Consider the following 16,510-nt stretch of genomic DNA (forward strand, 5'->3'; position numbering starts at 1 on the left):
CAATAACCAGATCACCCACTAGGTATATAGACCACAACATTTATTCTGGGTCTCCAAAACAGCATTGTGGGTACAAAGCAGCTTCTATATCTCTGTTAGAGGCAGCAGATTTTGTTGTTTTACTTTAGAAACAGCAATTTCTGGTCTCTCAAATACATCGGCTTTGAGGGCCTCACACATAGATCAGATTCAGGCTTTGCACATAGAGCAGTTGTACAGTTCTCATTCCTAAAGAGGATTTTTTAAATTAATTCACAAATGGCAAAGAATGCATGTCTGTCACAACGGCAGCTTGTAGAGCCTCACACAGAGAAGTTTCTGGGTCTCATACGCAGAGCAACCTCGATCTCACACACACACAATCTTTCTGGGTCACACACACACACCCCAACAACCACCTTGCACCCCTATTTTAGGAATCGCTATCCCTAAGCGTACTTCTTGTTCCCTCACACAGCACTTTCTCTGTCACACGTATGGAGCCATATTGGTCTCAGGCACAGATCGGTTTCATGGTAACTGCCAAACATATCCTCATAAAAAACATGCACTATAAAAAAGACGCTTATCATTACTCAACTCATGTAGTATTGGGAACAATTTATGGCATCCTTCATACAGAGATGTTTCTAGGCACTTATCTTACACACACATTAACACCTACATCTGACCCACACAGAACAGTTGTTTAGTTTCATTGTCTCCCAGACCAGGTACTCAGATACAGAGCAAAGCATGTGTCCAGCAGAGCTGGGGCTGTACTTCAAACCCAACAGTTTCGGAGTTCTGTCAGAGTTCTTTCTGCATCTCACTAAGTCCAGTTTACAGCTGAGAAATACAGCATTGCTATTTATGCATACAGCACACTTAACGTGTTTCTCTCACACAGACATTTTTCGGCATCTTGCTCAAGGTACACAATATGCATCTCCATCTCTTAGAGCAGTTTTTGGATCTCTTTCACACACAGCAGCTTTTGAGTTTCATACCTTTATTAGATGGACTTGTGCTGAGGGACGGAGTGGTATGGCCTGGGGTAGTTTTCAGGGATTCCACCTTTTCTTCATCACTGAGGAAATCTGAAACTTTCACGTCTTTTAAATTTCCCGACATCTTAACATGGACGCTGTGACAGTAAAAGGAAGAGAAATTAGCACTTAATCCCCTTTTGGTCTGCCACAGAAAAGAAGCTGACCCCCAAACACCGGACTCAAAATACTAATCAAGGCATTTGCACTCAGTACAGCCATCTCAATAACATCATTTAACATAACCATTAATGATAGAATTTCCTTTTCTTGTTTTTTTTGCCTGTTTCCCAACCACACAGATGCATTTTGAAGTGCACCAGGGGTGTCCCAAAAACCCACCACAAGGAGTGGCTCTCCTTAAGTAGCTCCATTGCAGCTACTTACCAACTGCTTGTGAAATTGAGGATGAGGAACATTTTGTCCACAGGCTCTGTATCGAAAATGCAACGTAGGGATTCTTGTTCCTTAGGTGAGAGGAAAGCTCAAGATTAGAGAAAAGACAAATCCTAGCCAATTCAGCAATTCACAAAGCAACACATTCATGACAGCAAAGTGAAAAAGAATCTACTCGCAGGGCAACCAAATCAACACAATCTCGTGATGAAAAAACTCTCACAAACCCCAGTGCAAGAACCTTATGTGCTGAAAAGTAGACAAACCATTAGACGGCCAATAATAGAGAAAATAAAGCAGAGGGCCAGAAGGTTAAAATCAGATGACAGTTGTTAATTTGCAGTTCATCGCATTGGACATCAGTACATCACAAATACCTTTAAATCACATTACCGCATCGGAAGTGTTTTACTTCGGCAGGTGTACTTTTTTTTAACAAATATATTACCTACTGGTGGTCACCAGTAGGTAGTTATAGTTAGGACCATGTTTCCACAGAATTTTTTTTTTTTTGACTTGCCTATATCTTTGGTGCCGTTTGACGAATCTCCACAAAAGTTTAAAAAAAAATTGTTTCCAAGAATCTTGAGGTACTTGGGAAATTTTGAGATGATCCATCAAGCTGGGGCCGAAGAAAAAAAGGAGCAGGAGGGTTAAAAAAAAATGTGATTCCCATTTTAATTCCTATAGAGATTTTAGACACGACTACAGCCCAAACTGCAGGACGGAATTACACCAAATTTGGCAGGAAGGCAGCTCTTGGTCCAGAAAGAGTGCCTTTTGTTATTTGGTGTAAATCTGTTCAGTAGTTTTTGATATATTAAAAGAAAAAGAAATATAGATATCTAGAGGTGCAAAGGCTTTGCGAATAATAACAAGCTCGTGCAGAGATCTGCAGAGCTCTGCTTGGCTACCAACACTTCAACCAGGAAGTATTGGCAGCCATCTTGGGACTCGCGTTCAGCCTTGTCGCAGAAAAAAAAGATTAAAAATAAATAAATAAATAAGAGGCCAGGGTAGGGACACCCTATCCATTAGCTCTGGTGCTGGGGGTCCTAGAAGGACCCTCCCGGTTCAAAAAAGCACTTTAAAAAAAAGAATTTGCTGCAAATTTATGACAAATTTGCAGCAAGCGAGGGCAAACCACCTCCCTGGGGCAAAAGATTAAATTAATGCAGAGGCCCCGTGCAACATCCCAGCAGTCCCAGGGACCACCACCTACGCAGGGCAAAAGATGAAATTAACACTGGTAGGGCCCACACAGCCCTGGCCTCCTCCAAAACCAAAGGGACCGCCTCCTCCCTGGGGCTAATGATGAAATTAATGAGGGGGGGATCACCACCTCCCTGGGGCAAAAGATTAAAAACAAAAACATGCCCCCTGTCCCCCCACCCTCCCACAGCCCTGGGGATCGCCACCTCTACAGGCAAAGGAAGAAATTAATGTGGGGGGAGCGGGGCCCATGTGGTCCTCGTGCAGCCCCAGGGACTGCAACCTCCCCAGAGCCGAAAAAAAGATAATGAAGGCTTTCCATTGCGGACCACCACCTCCCTGGGGCAAAGCTTAAGGTTAGAGTGGGGTGGCGCACCCCCCCCACATGGAGCCAATAATGGCCCGGAGTGCCGCCACCCCCTAGGGTCGGCTCCTGCTATGAACCTGGGTGCCCACCCTCCGGGACAAAGCTATTTGCTGTGACTTAGCTGGAGTTTTGACACCCACTTTCACACCCAGACAGACACTCTCACAGCCACTCTCACACCCAGAGACACCCTCTCCCACCTATTCTCACACCCAGGGAGACAGGCTCGGCCGCAAACCCCCGCCGAAGGCCATGCATGGCGGTGGTTGGATTAAGGTGTAGTAATGAAAATGATTTTTCATTAAAAAAACGTTAGACATTTACTTAAAAAACAAAAGTTACAGGGATGTTATAGGTAGGTCCTGAATTTACTTGCAGAAAACCAGAGAAATTCAGCAGTTATAGTTAGAGTTATTTCAAGTAACTATAACTCGCTGCCTAAGGTAACTATAACTTGTGCCCTCGCCATGCACTGCTAATTACCCCAGATATTACAGCACTCATCACAACTTTTATAACATCAATAAAACTTTAGAAGACAAATTACTGAAAAAAAACTGTGCATGGCAGGCCGTGAGTTATAGTAACCTTAGGCCGCGAGTTATAGTTACTTGAAATAACTCTAACTATAACTACTGAATTTCTCTGGCTTTGTGCGAGTAAATTCGGAACCTAACTATAAAGTCCCTGTAACCTTTGTTTTTTTAAGTGAATATATACATATATATTATATTTAGTTTTATCTTCTAATAACTGGATTGGTTCTATGTTTAATTAATTAATTTTTTACTACTATTCACTTAAACCTAAAAATCATTTACTACCCCTATGCAAAACCCATCCCTGAGCCCAAAAACCTCATAACTACCCCTATATTCTAACCATTCCTGAACCTCGAAAACTACTTATTACAGCATATTATAGCCATCTCTGAAAACTAAAAACCACATTACTATCCCTGATATACTTAAAAAAATAAAAATCATAAAACCATACTTTAATGTTAATTTGTGTAAAAGAATTATAATGCATTCATTTACATCTAATTACTTAAAATGAAAATAATTTTTATGTAAGTGAAAATCTTTAAAATGTCCATGTATGTGGGCACATACACATAAATGTCTATATATGGGAGTAAATAAATCCATGTGTGTGTATATATAAACATGTACATATATGTGTATGTGTGTGCGCGCACGTGTGTGTGGCTAGATAGACAGATAAGGTTACAAACCTTAAAACTAAGACTGAAAACGTACATGAGGTGTCAAAATTCCTGATGTAACTCCTGCATTGTATGTAATGACTACCGATGTAGTGCAAGTGAAGCAAAGGGAATATACCTCGAAACCATAACAAGTGTTTAAAAATACGACCAAGCACTTACATAAACAAACACCATGAACACAAATTTGCATGGAAACTAAACACAGATTGGTGACCAACGACAAGCACTGGCGTGCACTGCCAAAATATAACACCAGCATATAATAAAGACAAGGTACTGCCTTTCAATACAAAGGCAAATAAATCACATACACAACGAAGATAAATAACAAACATGAATGCACACACGTAAGAAAACATACTTACACATACAATTAAGAAACAGAACATATACACATGACCAAAACAATAATACTTCCATACACACAGAAACAATACTTACACCCAGAGTACTATTGCTTGTCAGTGAAACAAAACACGTACCCACACATTATTCAAGGAGTGACTGAGTGACAAACTCATGCCAAATCATTTCGTACCCCACACTTATGCCCAAGGTTGATTTTGGCACACTGATCTCACCGGAGAGGAGAGGAACTGGCCGCTCTTGGCATGGGACAGGCTGAGGCCGATCTACAGAGAGAATCCAAAGATAATTAAGACTCGGGTGCACTGAGAATGGCATAGGAGGCAGTCAACAGCATTAATGACACATGCATGATTCAGTTCCTAAGAAACCATCTCTAGTCACTGCTTGATTTAAACTTGCAGCAGGGAGTCCCACGCATAACAAGTTTTAAACTCAGTAAAAGCATGTCTGCACTGTCTTAAGAACAGTATAAGTACACAATATTCACATTGGACATAAAGTTGCCCCAGTAGGGATCATATTCTTTACAAACAAGAGCAACTTGAATGTCTGTGTGAACCTGGGTAATTAACACAAGTAAAGCGACAGTGGTTCACACCGAACTCATAATAACATAAAAAACAGCAATGTTACTGTAGTTGATATGAATTACCACAAAGGCATTCTGCAGGCTCCAGTTACGAGATTTGTTTATTCACAGTATAAACCACATACGCAAGTCGGTATTTCAAAGGCACAAGTACAAAGTGACCCATGTATGAGAAAACCGCAACCAAGTAACAGTGAATAAGCAGTGCACAAAAGTTAAACTGCATGCGGATATACAAACAACTGCGTAATGATCAGTCCAATAAAACAGGCCCACGGTTGCCTCTGTATAGTTGACTCAATAAATGACAGCGTGTTTGTGGTAAATGTCGATGACGTTTCGACTTCTAAGAGAATCCAAAGGTCGCACCAGGACTTGGGAATGCCTGGGGGACCTAGAGGGATGCAAAACACAAAAATAAGAAGGTGGATCCTGCTAGAAAGGGAATTCTCATTTTGTCAATTATGGCTATCTAAGTACCTTTTGATGCTCAGAGTAAAATGATTACCATTATCCCCGGTCCCTGCAGGCCCATTCCAATGATTCAGTCACAACTGAGTATCATAGGCCATTTTTCATCACTTTCACAGGTACTATAATTCCTGATCCATATTGTGCTAAGTTATACCCAGAGAATTGTTTCTCTTTTCTAACATTTGTTCTTTTTACTCTTGTCACCAGGTTTCAATACTTGTGAGTATTTGTAACCTACCTTCACATAACTGGTGATTATTCGCATCATGCTCTGCATGCTGTATTTCACAGCTTGCCTAAGGAGTTTCATTTTATTCTGGGCACCGACAGGTATTAAGATATCCATAACTGACAAATTGGGAATACCCTTTGTAGCAGGTTCTGCCTTCTTAATTTGTGTTCTGCATCACTATAGGTCCTCCAAGCTTTCCCAATTTCTAATGAGAACCTTGGATTCTTAAGGGTCGAAACATGGTCGACATTTACTACAAACACACTGTTCGTCATTTCATAATTCAAATGTACAAAGGAACCATGGGCCTGTTTTAATGGACTAATTATTATGAAGTTGGTTGTATAACATCATAGCATTGAATCCGTGTGCACTGCTTAGTCACTGTTATGCGGTTTCCTCACAAGGGGGCGGGGGGGGGGCACTTTGCACTTATGCGTTTGAAATACCCACGTAGGTATGTGGTTTATGCTGCAAACAAACCAATTCTTGTAACTGGAGCCTGCAGGATGCCATTATGGTAAATCATATAACCCACAGTAACTTTTCTATTTTGTATACTTTATCATATTGTGAGTGAGTTCAGTGTAAACCACTGTCACTTTACTGATCGTAGGGATCAGGCACTAATTCATGAGATTGGTCCTAGAACTGCCCTTCTTGTGGACAGGCATTAAGAGAGGGGTGATCCACATGTCACCAATGGGAAGAACACATAACGGTATAAGACTTTAAGACTGGTGGGGCATATGAGATGGGAAAAGACAAGTACCCATATTGCTAAAATTCAAGCATGACTTCCCTAAGGGAAACCAAAGTTATACTCCTGGTGGAAGGCTGAAGATAGATGGCATCCACTGTACTTTCTGAGCACCGTAAATTGCCATGTGCAATGTTATGGCTCAAACAACACCGCCAACTGACAAACAGAGAAGCTGTGCATTTTTCTGCGAAAACATCCTACCTGCGTGTCTAATATTAAACTACATTTGAGATTGCTATGGCTCATATTCTAAGTAGGACATTCAATGATGGCCAGAAACCCTTATCCCTCCTCATAGCCCTCCGACATTGCCACAAATTATGTAGTGTTAATTAACAAACTTACCGGGTGAAGGCTGATGTGAGGCCCCACGAGCCTGAGTTTCATGTTTACCTCCAGTGTTCCATTGGCAAAAAAGCCAAAGCTGTTGACCTGAATAATGGAGCGTTTCTCGTCCTGTAATGGAGAGTATAGTGAGGTGAGAAAATAATGAGAGAGCCAGAATAGTGAAGAAACAGGCGTGCTTTAGTCCACAGCAGAGACGAAGGTAGACATAGGAGCTTCATTAGGCCTTACTATGCAGGGACTCATTTCATTTCAAGCTAAGTATTCATGGGAGACAATACAAGTGGAAATCACAGACCAGAAGTCAGATGTCATCTAACCTATGGGAGATCATGCACGTAGATTATGACAACGTAGTTACAATTCAGGATCATGGGAGACAGTGCTGTTGGATTATAAAGTTAGAGTACATTTGGGTGTTCATATAATCTAAGAGGTTCAATGTAGGTGGGTCATCACGTAAAAGAGAATGACTCAATGGTACCATGAGAAATGGGAGCTAATGCAGATATACTACAACATCATGTAGCAGGATTGCAAAGTCAAGTCACCGAAAGCAGGCCATGCCTTGGTGGTCACATGAGACATTATGCAGGTGGTTTATGACAACATGCAACATAATTTGGAAGTCATCGGAACCATGGGAGACAATGCAGGTTAATAAGAACATCATGCAGAGAAGGATCTCAAATATTGTGAACCATAGCAGAGTGCACACGTGGGTAATGATATCCAAAGTGACCCATGTGAGAAACTCCAATGGGTTTACGACATTAAAGAGCATGATCGGTGATTGTACATCCCATCAGATAATCTAGGCAGATTATGATGTTGCGCAGGATTGAACAGCCACTTGACTGAAGGGAATATTAGGGCACCACAGAGCAGGATTTTGGGGTTATTGTACCCACAGGAGTACTATACTATTGACAGTTTGTCCAAACTATTTATGTATGTGCATCTCTAAGGATGACGACCACCTTACACCACTGTTACAACCAAAATACCAGCGATGCCCCTCTTTCAAAGTATAAAAAGCCTGACTTCATACCATACATAAATTCTCTTCAAAGAGAAAGACTACTTTTTTTTTATTTTCAGACGGTTGCTAGGAGTGTTGATTTTAGAGTTACAATTACAAAAAACCATAAGTGGATAACCTCCTCATATACGGAATTTGGAAACTTGAGAACCTTTCCATTTCACACTCAAAATGTAATTGGTCCGACAAGAAGAATGTCCAGATCCCTTCAACTCACGGGAATGCCATTAGCAGCAAAGAAATTAAGGTCGTCCATACCAGAAACATATATGACCATATCCACGTTTCCTCTAGTGTATCACAAGGAGCATTTCTGTTAAACAAGAAAACCAGCAGGAGTACAATAATCCCCAGCACAGAAATCAGGGCCTCTCCTACTTACAAAAGGCACAAAGGGCGCTAACAGCTCATGGTGCTGAGAAAGTTACTACATGCCTTCCAAAGGAAGCACTGATTCAAACTCGTCCGTTCTGCTACCACCCCCAAATGACCGAGTGCAAAATAATCTACAATGCAGCCAAAAACATAAGAGATCAGAAAAGTCTAAAGAATCTAAAATGCTAGAAGTCATACTATGCCTGAATTTAAAGATGTCAACTACAATACCTGCTGTGGCTCCTCAACTTACCCCATTCTACAATGCAAGCACGGCTGCCAGGGGGGGTGTCTGTTGTTGTGAGTTATACCTTCAGGCAGTACTATATTTTTTAGCATTAAACATGTTGCACTTGGATTATTTTTATTTGGTGTTTACAATTCTAAATATGGTTTCAAAATGTCCATAATGCAAAGTGTTCCAGGCTCAAAATCATGGACTGGCAAATGATGTCACTTGACAATTATGCCCCACATAAAAACACAAGCGTATTGTCCAGTCGAACAGCAAGAAACACTGGAGAGTTATGGTGCAGGTGAGCACCAAGCTTCAACATACTGAATTAGTACTTAAAGACTCTTCCTAACCTAATCAATTAACTTCATAACAATGCTGACCCGTTCAAAAACGCACACCGTAATCTAGAAAATAAGCAGTGGATACACCAATGTGAGACATTGACCTATATTATTTCCATGCTAACCCAAGACTTTCTAAGTATTCCACATGTAATACTAGGCCCTGCAAAGTGGCAGGAAAGAAATATGTATACACAGTGCAAAGCAAAAAATAATAAATAATGCAAGGTTTGCTCATCAAGCAAGGCATCACTAAATTAGAGTCAGCTGAAATGTCTCCAATTGCAGCAAAAAAGTGGAATATTTCTTCCTCTGATAGGTGCTTCCATGCCTTTTTAAAAAGTGCAACTTGCAGATTACATATACATATATAGTTAGAAGATGTCTCCATGTCGCCAACGGCACAACATTCAAGCCAGAGTTTTTTCTTAATACAAATTATCGTTTGTTTTCTGGTGTGACAATTCAATTGGATTAACTTAAATGCACCGGTTACTTACTAGTAATCTTCATTACCCCTAGTTCATTTCGTCCTCGTCACAGTCATTACAACATGAGGTGATGTCACCTCGTGACAGGAACAAAGAACAGGAGGATCCTTGAAGGGTATCCCCACCCACCGAATCGGAGTGCCATAAAGTGAGCAGGCACTCCTGCCTCCTCCTGTATATATCCAAGCTATCGTCGAAGGCCAGAGGATGGAGGGTGGGCGGGAAGTAATGACTGTGACAAGGACACAAAGGTCTAAAGGTAATGAAGATTACCAGTAAGTAACCGGGGCATTACCCCTACATCCCTCGTCCTCATCCCAGTCATTACACCATGAAGTATACCAAAGCCAAAAGTCATTTGACAAACTGAAAGGAATGAATCATGGTATTAATGCACCAACTCGGGTTTAATAACTGCAAATATCAGAAACAGAAAAAACATGAAAAAAATATGATAATGCAGAGTTAAAAAATATGTACCCAAAGTCAAATATAAAGTATTATTAAGGCAATAACGTTTAACAAAAGTATTTTCTAAGGGCTAAATAGCCACCCTAAAGATTTCCTGGATCAATACTCACTGGACCTCGCCCAGGAGGTGGCTATTCCTCTTATAGACCGTACGTGAACAGGAATGTTCCACCACAAAGGAGGGAGAAGGAAAGAAAGAAGGGAGAATTTTTTCACGGGCTCTATGAAAACTTTGAACAAAGTCATGATCAGGTCTCAAAAGAGCCCCATTAACCAAAACCCAACTGAAGGGATGGCAGAATTTTAAGGATCCCGGCTCCCCATATCTCCTGCCCGAAGTGATGGCTACTAGAAAAAAAAAAACCTTATAGGAAAGAAACTTTAAGCCTACTGTGTCTAGTGGTACAAAGGGATGAGACTGCAAAGCCTGCAAAACAGTAGGAAAGTCCCAAGTGGAAGAAATGTTTTTTCCCATTGGTCTCACCACTGAAAAACTCCCGAATAGTCTAGATACCAGCAACTGTAACATCAAAGAAGGTACAGAGAAGTCCTTAAATGCCTTGATCGCAAACCATTGAGCTCTTAGAATGAAAAGAGAAAGATTCAAGTGAAAACCATCCAGAAGAAAGTGCAGTACATCAGACACACCACATTTGGGTGCTGAGGGATTATGAGCAGAACAACAGTCAATAGACTTCCAGTGCTTTGAACAGGACTTCAGAGTGGAAGGCCATTTGCAGTGCTGAATTACCTTCACCAATGAAAAGGAAAGACCCTTTGCTAGAAGTCCAGACTTCTCAACCTGCAAACCAATGGAGTTGGTTGGAATCGGAAGGCCAGAGATGAAGTTCTGAGGAGAGACAGAGACTGGCAGCACCCAAGGAAGAAGAGCAAGGGACTTTAGAAGCAGAAACCATTACCTCTGTGGCCACTAAGGAACCACAAGTATCAAGTCCCCCGTCTCCTTCTGAAACTTGGAGAGAACCTTCTGGATCAACGGAAAAAGAAGGAATGTACAGAGAAGACGTTGCAACCATTTTATCACCAATGTGTCTATTGGCCAAGCTCCTTGTTCAAGGAATCTGGTGCAGAATCTGTGAAGATGAGCATAGTCTTTGGTCGCAAAGGGATCCAGAAATTGACTCCTGAACCGGCTGCATATATTCTGAAATGTGGATTTGGACAGTGTCAACTCTTCTGAGTTTTGACATTTTCTACTGAGGCTGTCTGCTGTCACATTTTCGGAGCCCTTGATGTGAAATGCTGCCAAATGCAATAAGTTGACTTCTGCCAGGAGCCCAATTGCATTGCTATTGCATTGAGGGACTTTGAAAGTATCCCTGATGGCTATTGTAAGGGACTGCAACGGTGTTGTCCTTTTTTTACCAGCACATTCCTCTGATACAGATGGTGATAGAAAAACTTCAACACCCTACAAATTGCCATCAACTCCCTCCAATTTGATGATCTGCGACTCTCCAGGAAGGACTACTTTAATTGTCAGGAACTGTTCGATAGGGTAGCATCCCAGCCCAGTTTGCTGTCATCTATTGTCAAGACTGCGGGAGGATCCAGATGCAACTGTACTACTTTGGACAGATTCTCCATGTCCAACCACTAAAGAAGATTGTGTCTGACCTCCTGGTACAGAGGAATCAACTTGTCCAGGGAATGAAGTGTCACTGACCAATGACTGTTCAAATGCCACAGAAGAAGCCTGAGATAAAGCCTTGCCAATTGTACTGTTTACACTGTGGCCGACCAATATAACTAAACCTCCAGCCAAAGCCTCACTGGAGCGTGCTTTCTGGACAGAAGATTCTGGTGACTGCAAGCATAGAGTCCTTATCTTCGGCAGAAAAACTCTCCCCAGTTCTATTCTGAAAAGACCTTCTATGGAGAAAAAAGTATTTGAGGAAGACAGCTGGCACTTAGGAACATTCAGGAGAAGGCCCAAACTGGAGAAAACCCCCTTTGTCTGATCTCAGGAGAGATTAATTTTGGCCAGGCTCAGCACATGTAAGAGACAATCGTCTAAGTAAGGAAAACATGTAATTTCCTTGAAGATGCAGGTGAGCCACCACTGGTGCCATCAGGGATGTGGAATTCCGATTGCCCGACGCCCGGGACATATTGTTTGGGGTCAATGGCAATACATTTTCATTTTCATTTTGTCCTTGGGACAAGTAGGCCCAACCCCCTGCAGCACAAACCCTTTGGCTGCCAGTTTACACAGAAGGGAATTGTCTGCCGTTGAGGTTATGTGTGTCCATATGTTAATTCTGTTCGAAGTTCTATTTATGGTTCATTAATTAAAATCTTTAATTATTAGGGTGAGCACTGTCAATAAACGTTTTAAGGTCACAGTGCACTACTGACAGTGATCCCAGTAAAAAAATGAAAAAGTATACACACATGTTTGAAACGTTTAACAATATGAGACTAAGTATGATGCTCCCAGAACGCTCTCTGATTACTTGCAAATGTTTGCAGCAGCTTGTAAGCAAGAGTGACGATTCTTTGCTTTCAAAATAAAAGGTTCAGGAAGAATTATTTTTTGCTACTATGAAATTTTAGGTGCTATTTCTTTGAAGAGTCATCTAGTAAAATGTGTTGATGCATAGTATAGATGCTAGTATTTCCCAAAAATAGTCCTATTGGAAAATCAGTGTAACCATTTTCAATGAGATCATGGGAAGCATGAAAATAAATAAGCACTGGCAAAACCAACCAATATGTCATTTTTTGTGAATCTTTTGGTTTCGTCAATCATGTCTTGTTTAGACTCTTGGCTTTTGTAATACTTTATTGTTGTGAGAGCAACCAGGCCCACACCATTGTAACAAACACTGGCAAAAAGAAAAAAAGTTTTTGCTAAAAAAACACACATTGCCACCAGTTGTGTAACAAAGGCCCAGCAGCCCCCTACAGTGGGCCCCTCAGCACAGCACCTGCCCGAGTGAGTCTGGAGGGATGGGCCCTCCATGTTCTTTGCAGGCGGGGCCCTCCAACACTCCCTGAATCGCTCCAACATCTGAAAGAGGTAGGGCAGTGCACTCAGTTGAACGCCTTCTCCGCATCTATAGTGAAGAGTAGAGCCTCTCTGTGCAACCAATGTGATTTCTACAGTGGTTCCTGGCACTGAACAAAACGGCTTTGTATGCCAATATGCTCCTTGTGGAAGAGCAGAATGCGGTCACTCACAGCAAAGCCAGCCGATAGAGAGAGAAATAAAAGTTTAATAAGAATAAAAGATCTTTGTTAACACCAGGCCTAATTAAGGACCCAATTCTTAAAGAAAGTCACAAATGTGCACCCATGGTATGGTCTTTAAATTAGTGGCTTTCATGAATTCAAAGTAACTTACAGAATTCTACCAGGGAATCATACTCCTAAGAAAATATTCGTGAACTGTATTTTATGGATCAAATCTGTTTATTGATATTTTGGTTAAAGAAAGAAACGTTACACAGCTATATGCCTACAACCTTACAGGCCGTCAGCGTCAATAGCACTCCCTCCACATGTAATCTGGTGAAGGTTTCTTCAGAGGATCAAGTTATAACCATTGTCCCGTAAGCATTTTAGATACAAAACAATCAACAAGAACAAGTGGTGAAAATTAAGCACTCCTCCCTATGGGTATGTCAAGAATCTCCCCAAATCCTACCCCCACAAGTATGTAAGCCATTTTGTCCGGACCCCCTCACAACCCAGAAGGTAGGCAGGTAGCTCTAGCTGTAATCAAGGGCATCACTTGTCCCTCAGCAGACGCAAGGTATGCATGGCAAGTGATTTCATTGAATTCTGTAGCCAAGATTTGTATAAAGGGTTCCCAAAATGTTTAAACTTCTGCTGCTCGCGGTTACGCTGCCAGAGAAAGTTTCTCCATCCCCAGAATGAACCACAGTTTGTGCAGCCATGATGTGTGGTTTGGAATCCTGTCCGTGCCCCAATGGGCTAATATTGTCTGGTGGGCAGCATTGAGGGCAAGAGCAATCTGCCGTCCTCTTAAAGATCGGAGAGGGAAGGTGAGAGGGCTGGATAAGCCAAGGATGGTTTATGTTGGGAGTCTGGGAATCTCTGTGGGGAATACTCTGTGAATTTCATCTAGGAAGCTACTCCAGTATCTTTTCAGCATGGGACAGTACCATAACAGGTGTATGAGTGTGCCCGTGCTGCCACACCCTCTCCAGCAAAGTTAAGATTTAGTGGGACTCCATGAATGAATTCTCGCAGGGGTGTAGTACCAATATGTTGCTACCTTATATGCTGTTTCAGCGCCTGACATGCTGTGTGAGGTGCCCTGTAGTGTATTTCTTACCATTCCTCTTCTGTTAGATCCCTCCCCACTACAGCCTCCCATCTTTTTTGTCCCTTGGTTTTAGGTACTGATGTGGCGGTTGTAATGTGTTTATAGAGCTCGGATAATCAGCCGCTTATCATCTTTTTTAAGCATTAGCCACTTCTCGAATGCTGTGAGTGGTCTCGTCACTAGGGGCTTGACCGTTGGTTGGAGCACCTAGTGTCTAACCTGGTAGTATGTAATTCTATCTACCTCCGTGAGCCCGTAAGTGTCTTTTAGGCAGTCAAAGGGTATGATGCCATCTGGGTCAAATAGGCTCCCCACTCTCTTGCATCCCATGTCATGCCATTGTTGAAAGCCCTTAGCCTTCAGGCCGGGGGCAAAGTCTGGGTTAGCGCAAATCTGTGTCAGGGGGAGGGAAGGGACGTCAAACCGTTCCTAGTCGCTACTAAGTCCCAGACCCGGAATGTCATGCTAGTGATAGGGGAGAAGTACAGCCCTACAGCACTGTGTCTGCGCTGCAGCCAGGCCTCTTTCCATATATGTGACCCTGCAACTGCTTGGTTCATGAAACACCAGTGTTTCTCGGTGAGTGGGCGGCTCCATTCCAGCAGGAACCGCAGTTGGGCTGCTTGGTAGTATTTCAAAAGGCAAGGGATCGCCAGCCCCCCCTTCTGTCTTAGGAAGATACAAGGTTCGGCGCAAGATGCAGGCAGGTTTCCAATCCCATATGAATTTGAGTATCGACGACTGCAGTATAGCTAGGGTTTTAGGTGGCGGGGCAAGGGCAATTGTTTAAAATAAGTAGAGAATGCGTGGTAGGATTGTAATTTTTATTGCTGCTATTCTGCCTAACCATGAGAGTTTGTGTTTACTCCAGACCTCCAAGTCCTTGAATACGGCATTGGAGAGGACAGCGTAGTTCCTGTGAGCTGTTTTTGTGGTCGTATTGGCTAGTTCAATACCAAGGTACGGGACATGCAATGACGTCCAAACGTAGGGGAGTTTTAAGTGTTATTCCGCTTCATGGGTGGGCGGGACTGAAAGATTAAAAATTGGCAATTTTTGTATATTCACTTTGAAGCCTGATGTGGATCCGAATTCGTGTAGAGCGTCAGTTAGCGCTGGTAGTGAGATCATAGGTTCTGACAGCGTGAGGATCACGTCATCTGCATGGAGGCTGAGGTGGTAATCGCCCCCGAATTTAATGCCAGTTACAAGGGGCTGGCCCATAGTCTCTGTGCCAGGGGCTCCATGTAAAGAACAAAGAGAAGTGGGGAGAGTGGGCAGCCCTGTCTTGTTCCTTGCTGAAACGAGAATGGCAAAGACAGCATACCATTTTCCTGGACAGCCGCTTTGGGTTCTTTATATACTCATTTTATCCATTTCAGGAGTGTCGGTCCAACACCGAATCGCTCCAACACCTGAAAGAGGTAGGGCCAGTGCACTCTGTTGAACGCCATCTCAGAGTCTATAGTGAAGAGTAGAGCCTCTCTGTGCGACCCATGTGATTTGTCTATAAGGTGTACGAGTCGCTTTGTGTTATTCCCACATTGTTGGTGTGGTATGAAACCCGCTTGGTCAGGGTCCACTAACCTGGGCATGTAGGGGTTGAGGCGTTGCACCAAGATGCCAGTGAACAGCTTGGCATCTATGGTTAGGAGTGAGATGGGCCGGTAGGAGCCACACTCCTCCGGATCCTTGCTTGGCTTGGGAATTACAGTGATAGTCACGTCCAGCATACTGGGGGTGAGGGTGTTGGTCTCTGAGAAGGAATTAAAGAGCCTAGTGAGTATTGGGACAACCTCGGGCAGAAAGTTTTGTAAAAAAAAAAAAGGGGGGGTGTAGTCATCAGGGCCCGGCGACTTCCCTGTCTTGAGGCGGAAAATGGCCGATATCACTTCCTCTGTCTGGATTGGTTTGTCGAGAAGAGTTGTGTCTCTCTGTGAGAGAGGAGTGAATGTGCAATTATTGAGGTATGTGGAGGGATCTGTGGTGATGGAGGTGTCCGTTGTGTACAGTGCTTGGTAAAATTTGGAGAACACCTCTGCGATTTGCGAATCTGTACGCGCTTCTCCCTGAGATAAGGAGCGTACCATCTTGATGGTGTTGGCATGGAGTTGTGCTCTTAGTTTGTGGGCAAGAAGCTTCCCACAGCGGTTGCCCCCAACATAATATTTATGTTTAAGCCGCGCTATGGCATACTCAGCTCGATCACAATTCAATTGTCTCAGTTGGAG

The 16,510-nt window shown here is 42.6% G+C and overlaps 1 protein-coding gene across 6 annotated transcripts in view; it reads right to left on the reverse strand.

The window, feature by feature from the left end:
* The window catches only part of GPR108 (G protein-coupled receptor 108), a 113,510-nt gene that overhangs the window by 76,093 nt on the left and 20,907 nt on the right, over positions 1–16,510 (reverse strand). For 2 of the 6 annotated variants that reach the window (XM_069230475.1, XM_069230474.1), the window contains exons 2-5: positions 7,007–7,117; positions 4,816–4,866; positions 1,416–1,495; positions 990–1,126 (exon numbers count right to left, since the gene is read on the reverse strand). In XM_069230475.1, coding sequence (XP_069086576.1) covers positions 990–1,126; positions 1,416–1,495; positions 4,816–4,866; positions 7,007–7,117 — 379 coding nt within the window. Of the gene's footprint in view, positions 1–989; positions 1,127–1,415; positions 1,496–4,716; positions 4,867–7,006; positions 7,118–16,510 lie in introns of those variants that run through there. The other 4 variants (XM_069230479.1, XM_069230477.1, XM_069230478.1 and 1 more) reach the window with 4 other exon arrangements.

The sequence above is a fragment of the Pleurodeles waltl genome, chromosome 4_2, assembly GCF_031143425.1.
Source record: "Pleurodeles waltl isolate 20211129_DDA chromosome 4_2, aPleWal1.hap1.20221129, whole genome shotgun sequence".
NCBI classification, from domain to species: Eukaryota; Metazoa; Chordata; class Amphibia; order Caudata; family Salamandridae; genus Pleurodeles; species Pleurodeles waltl.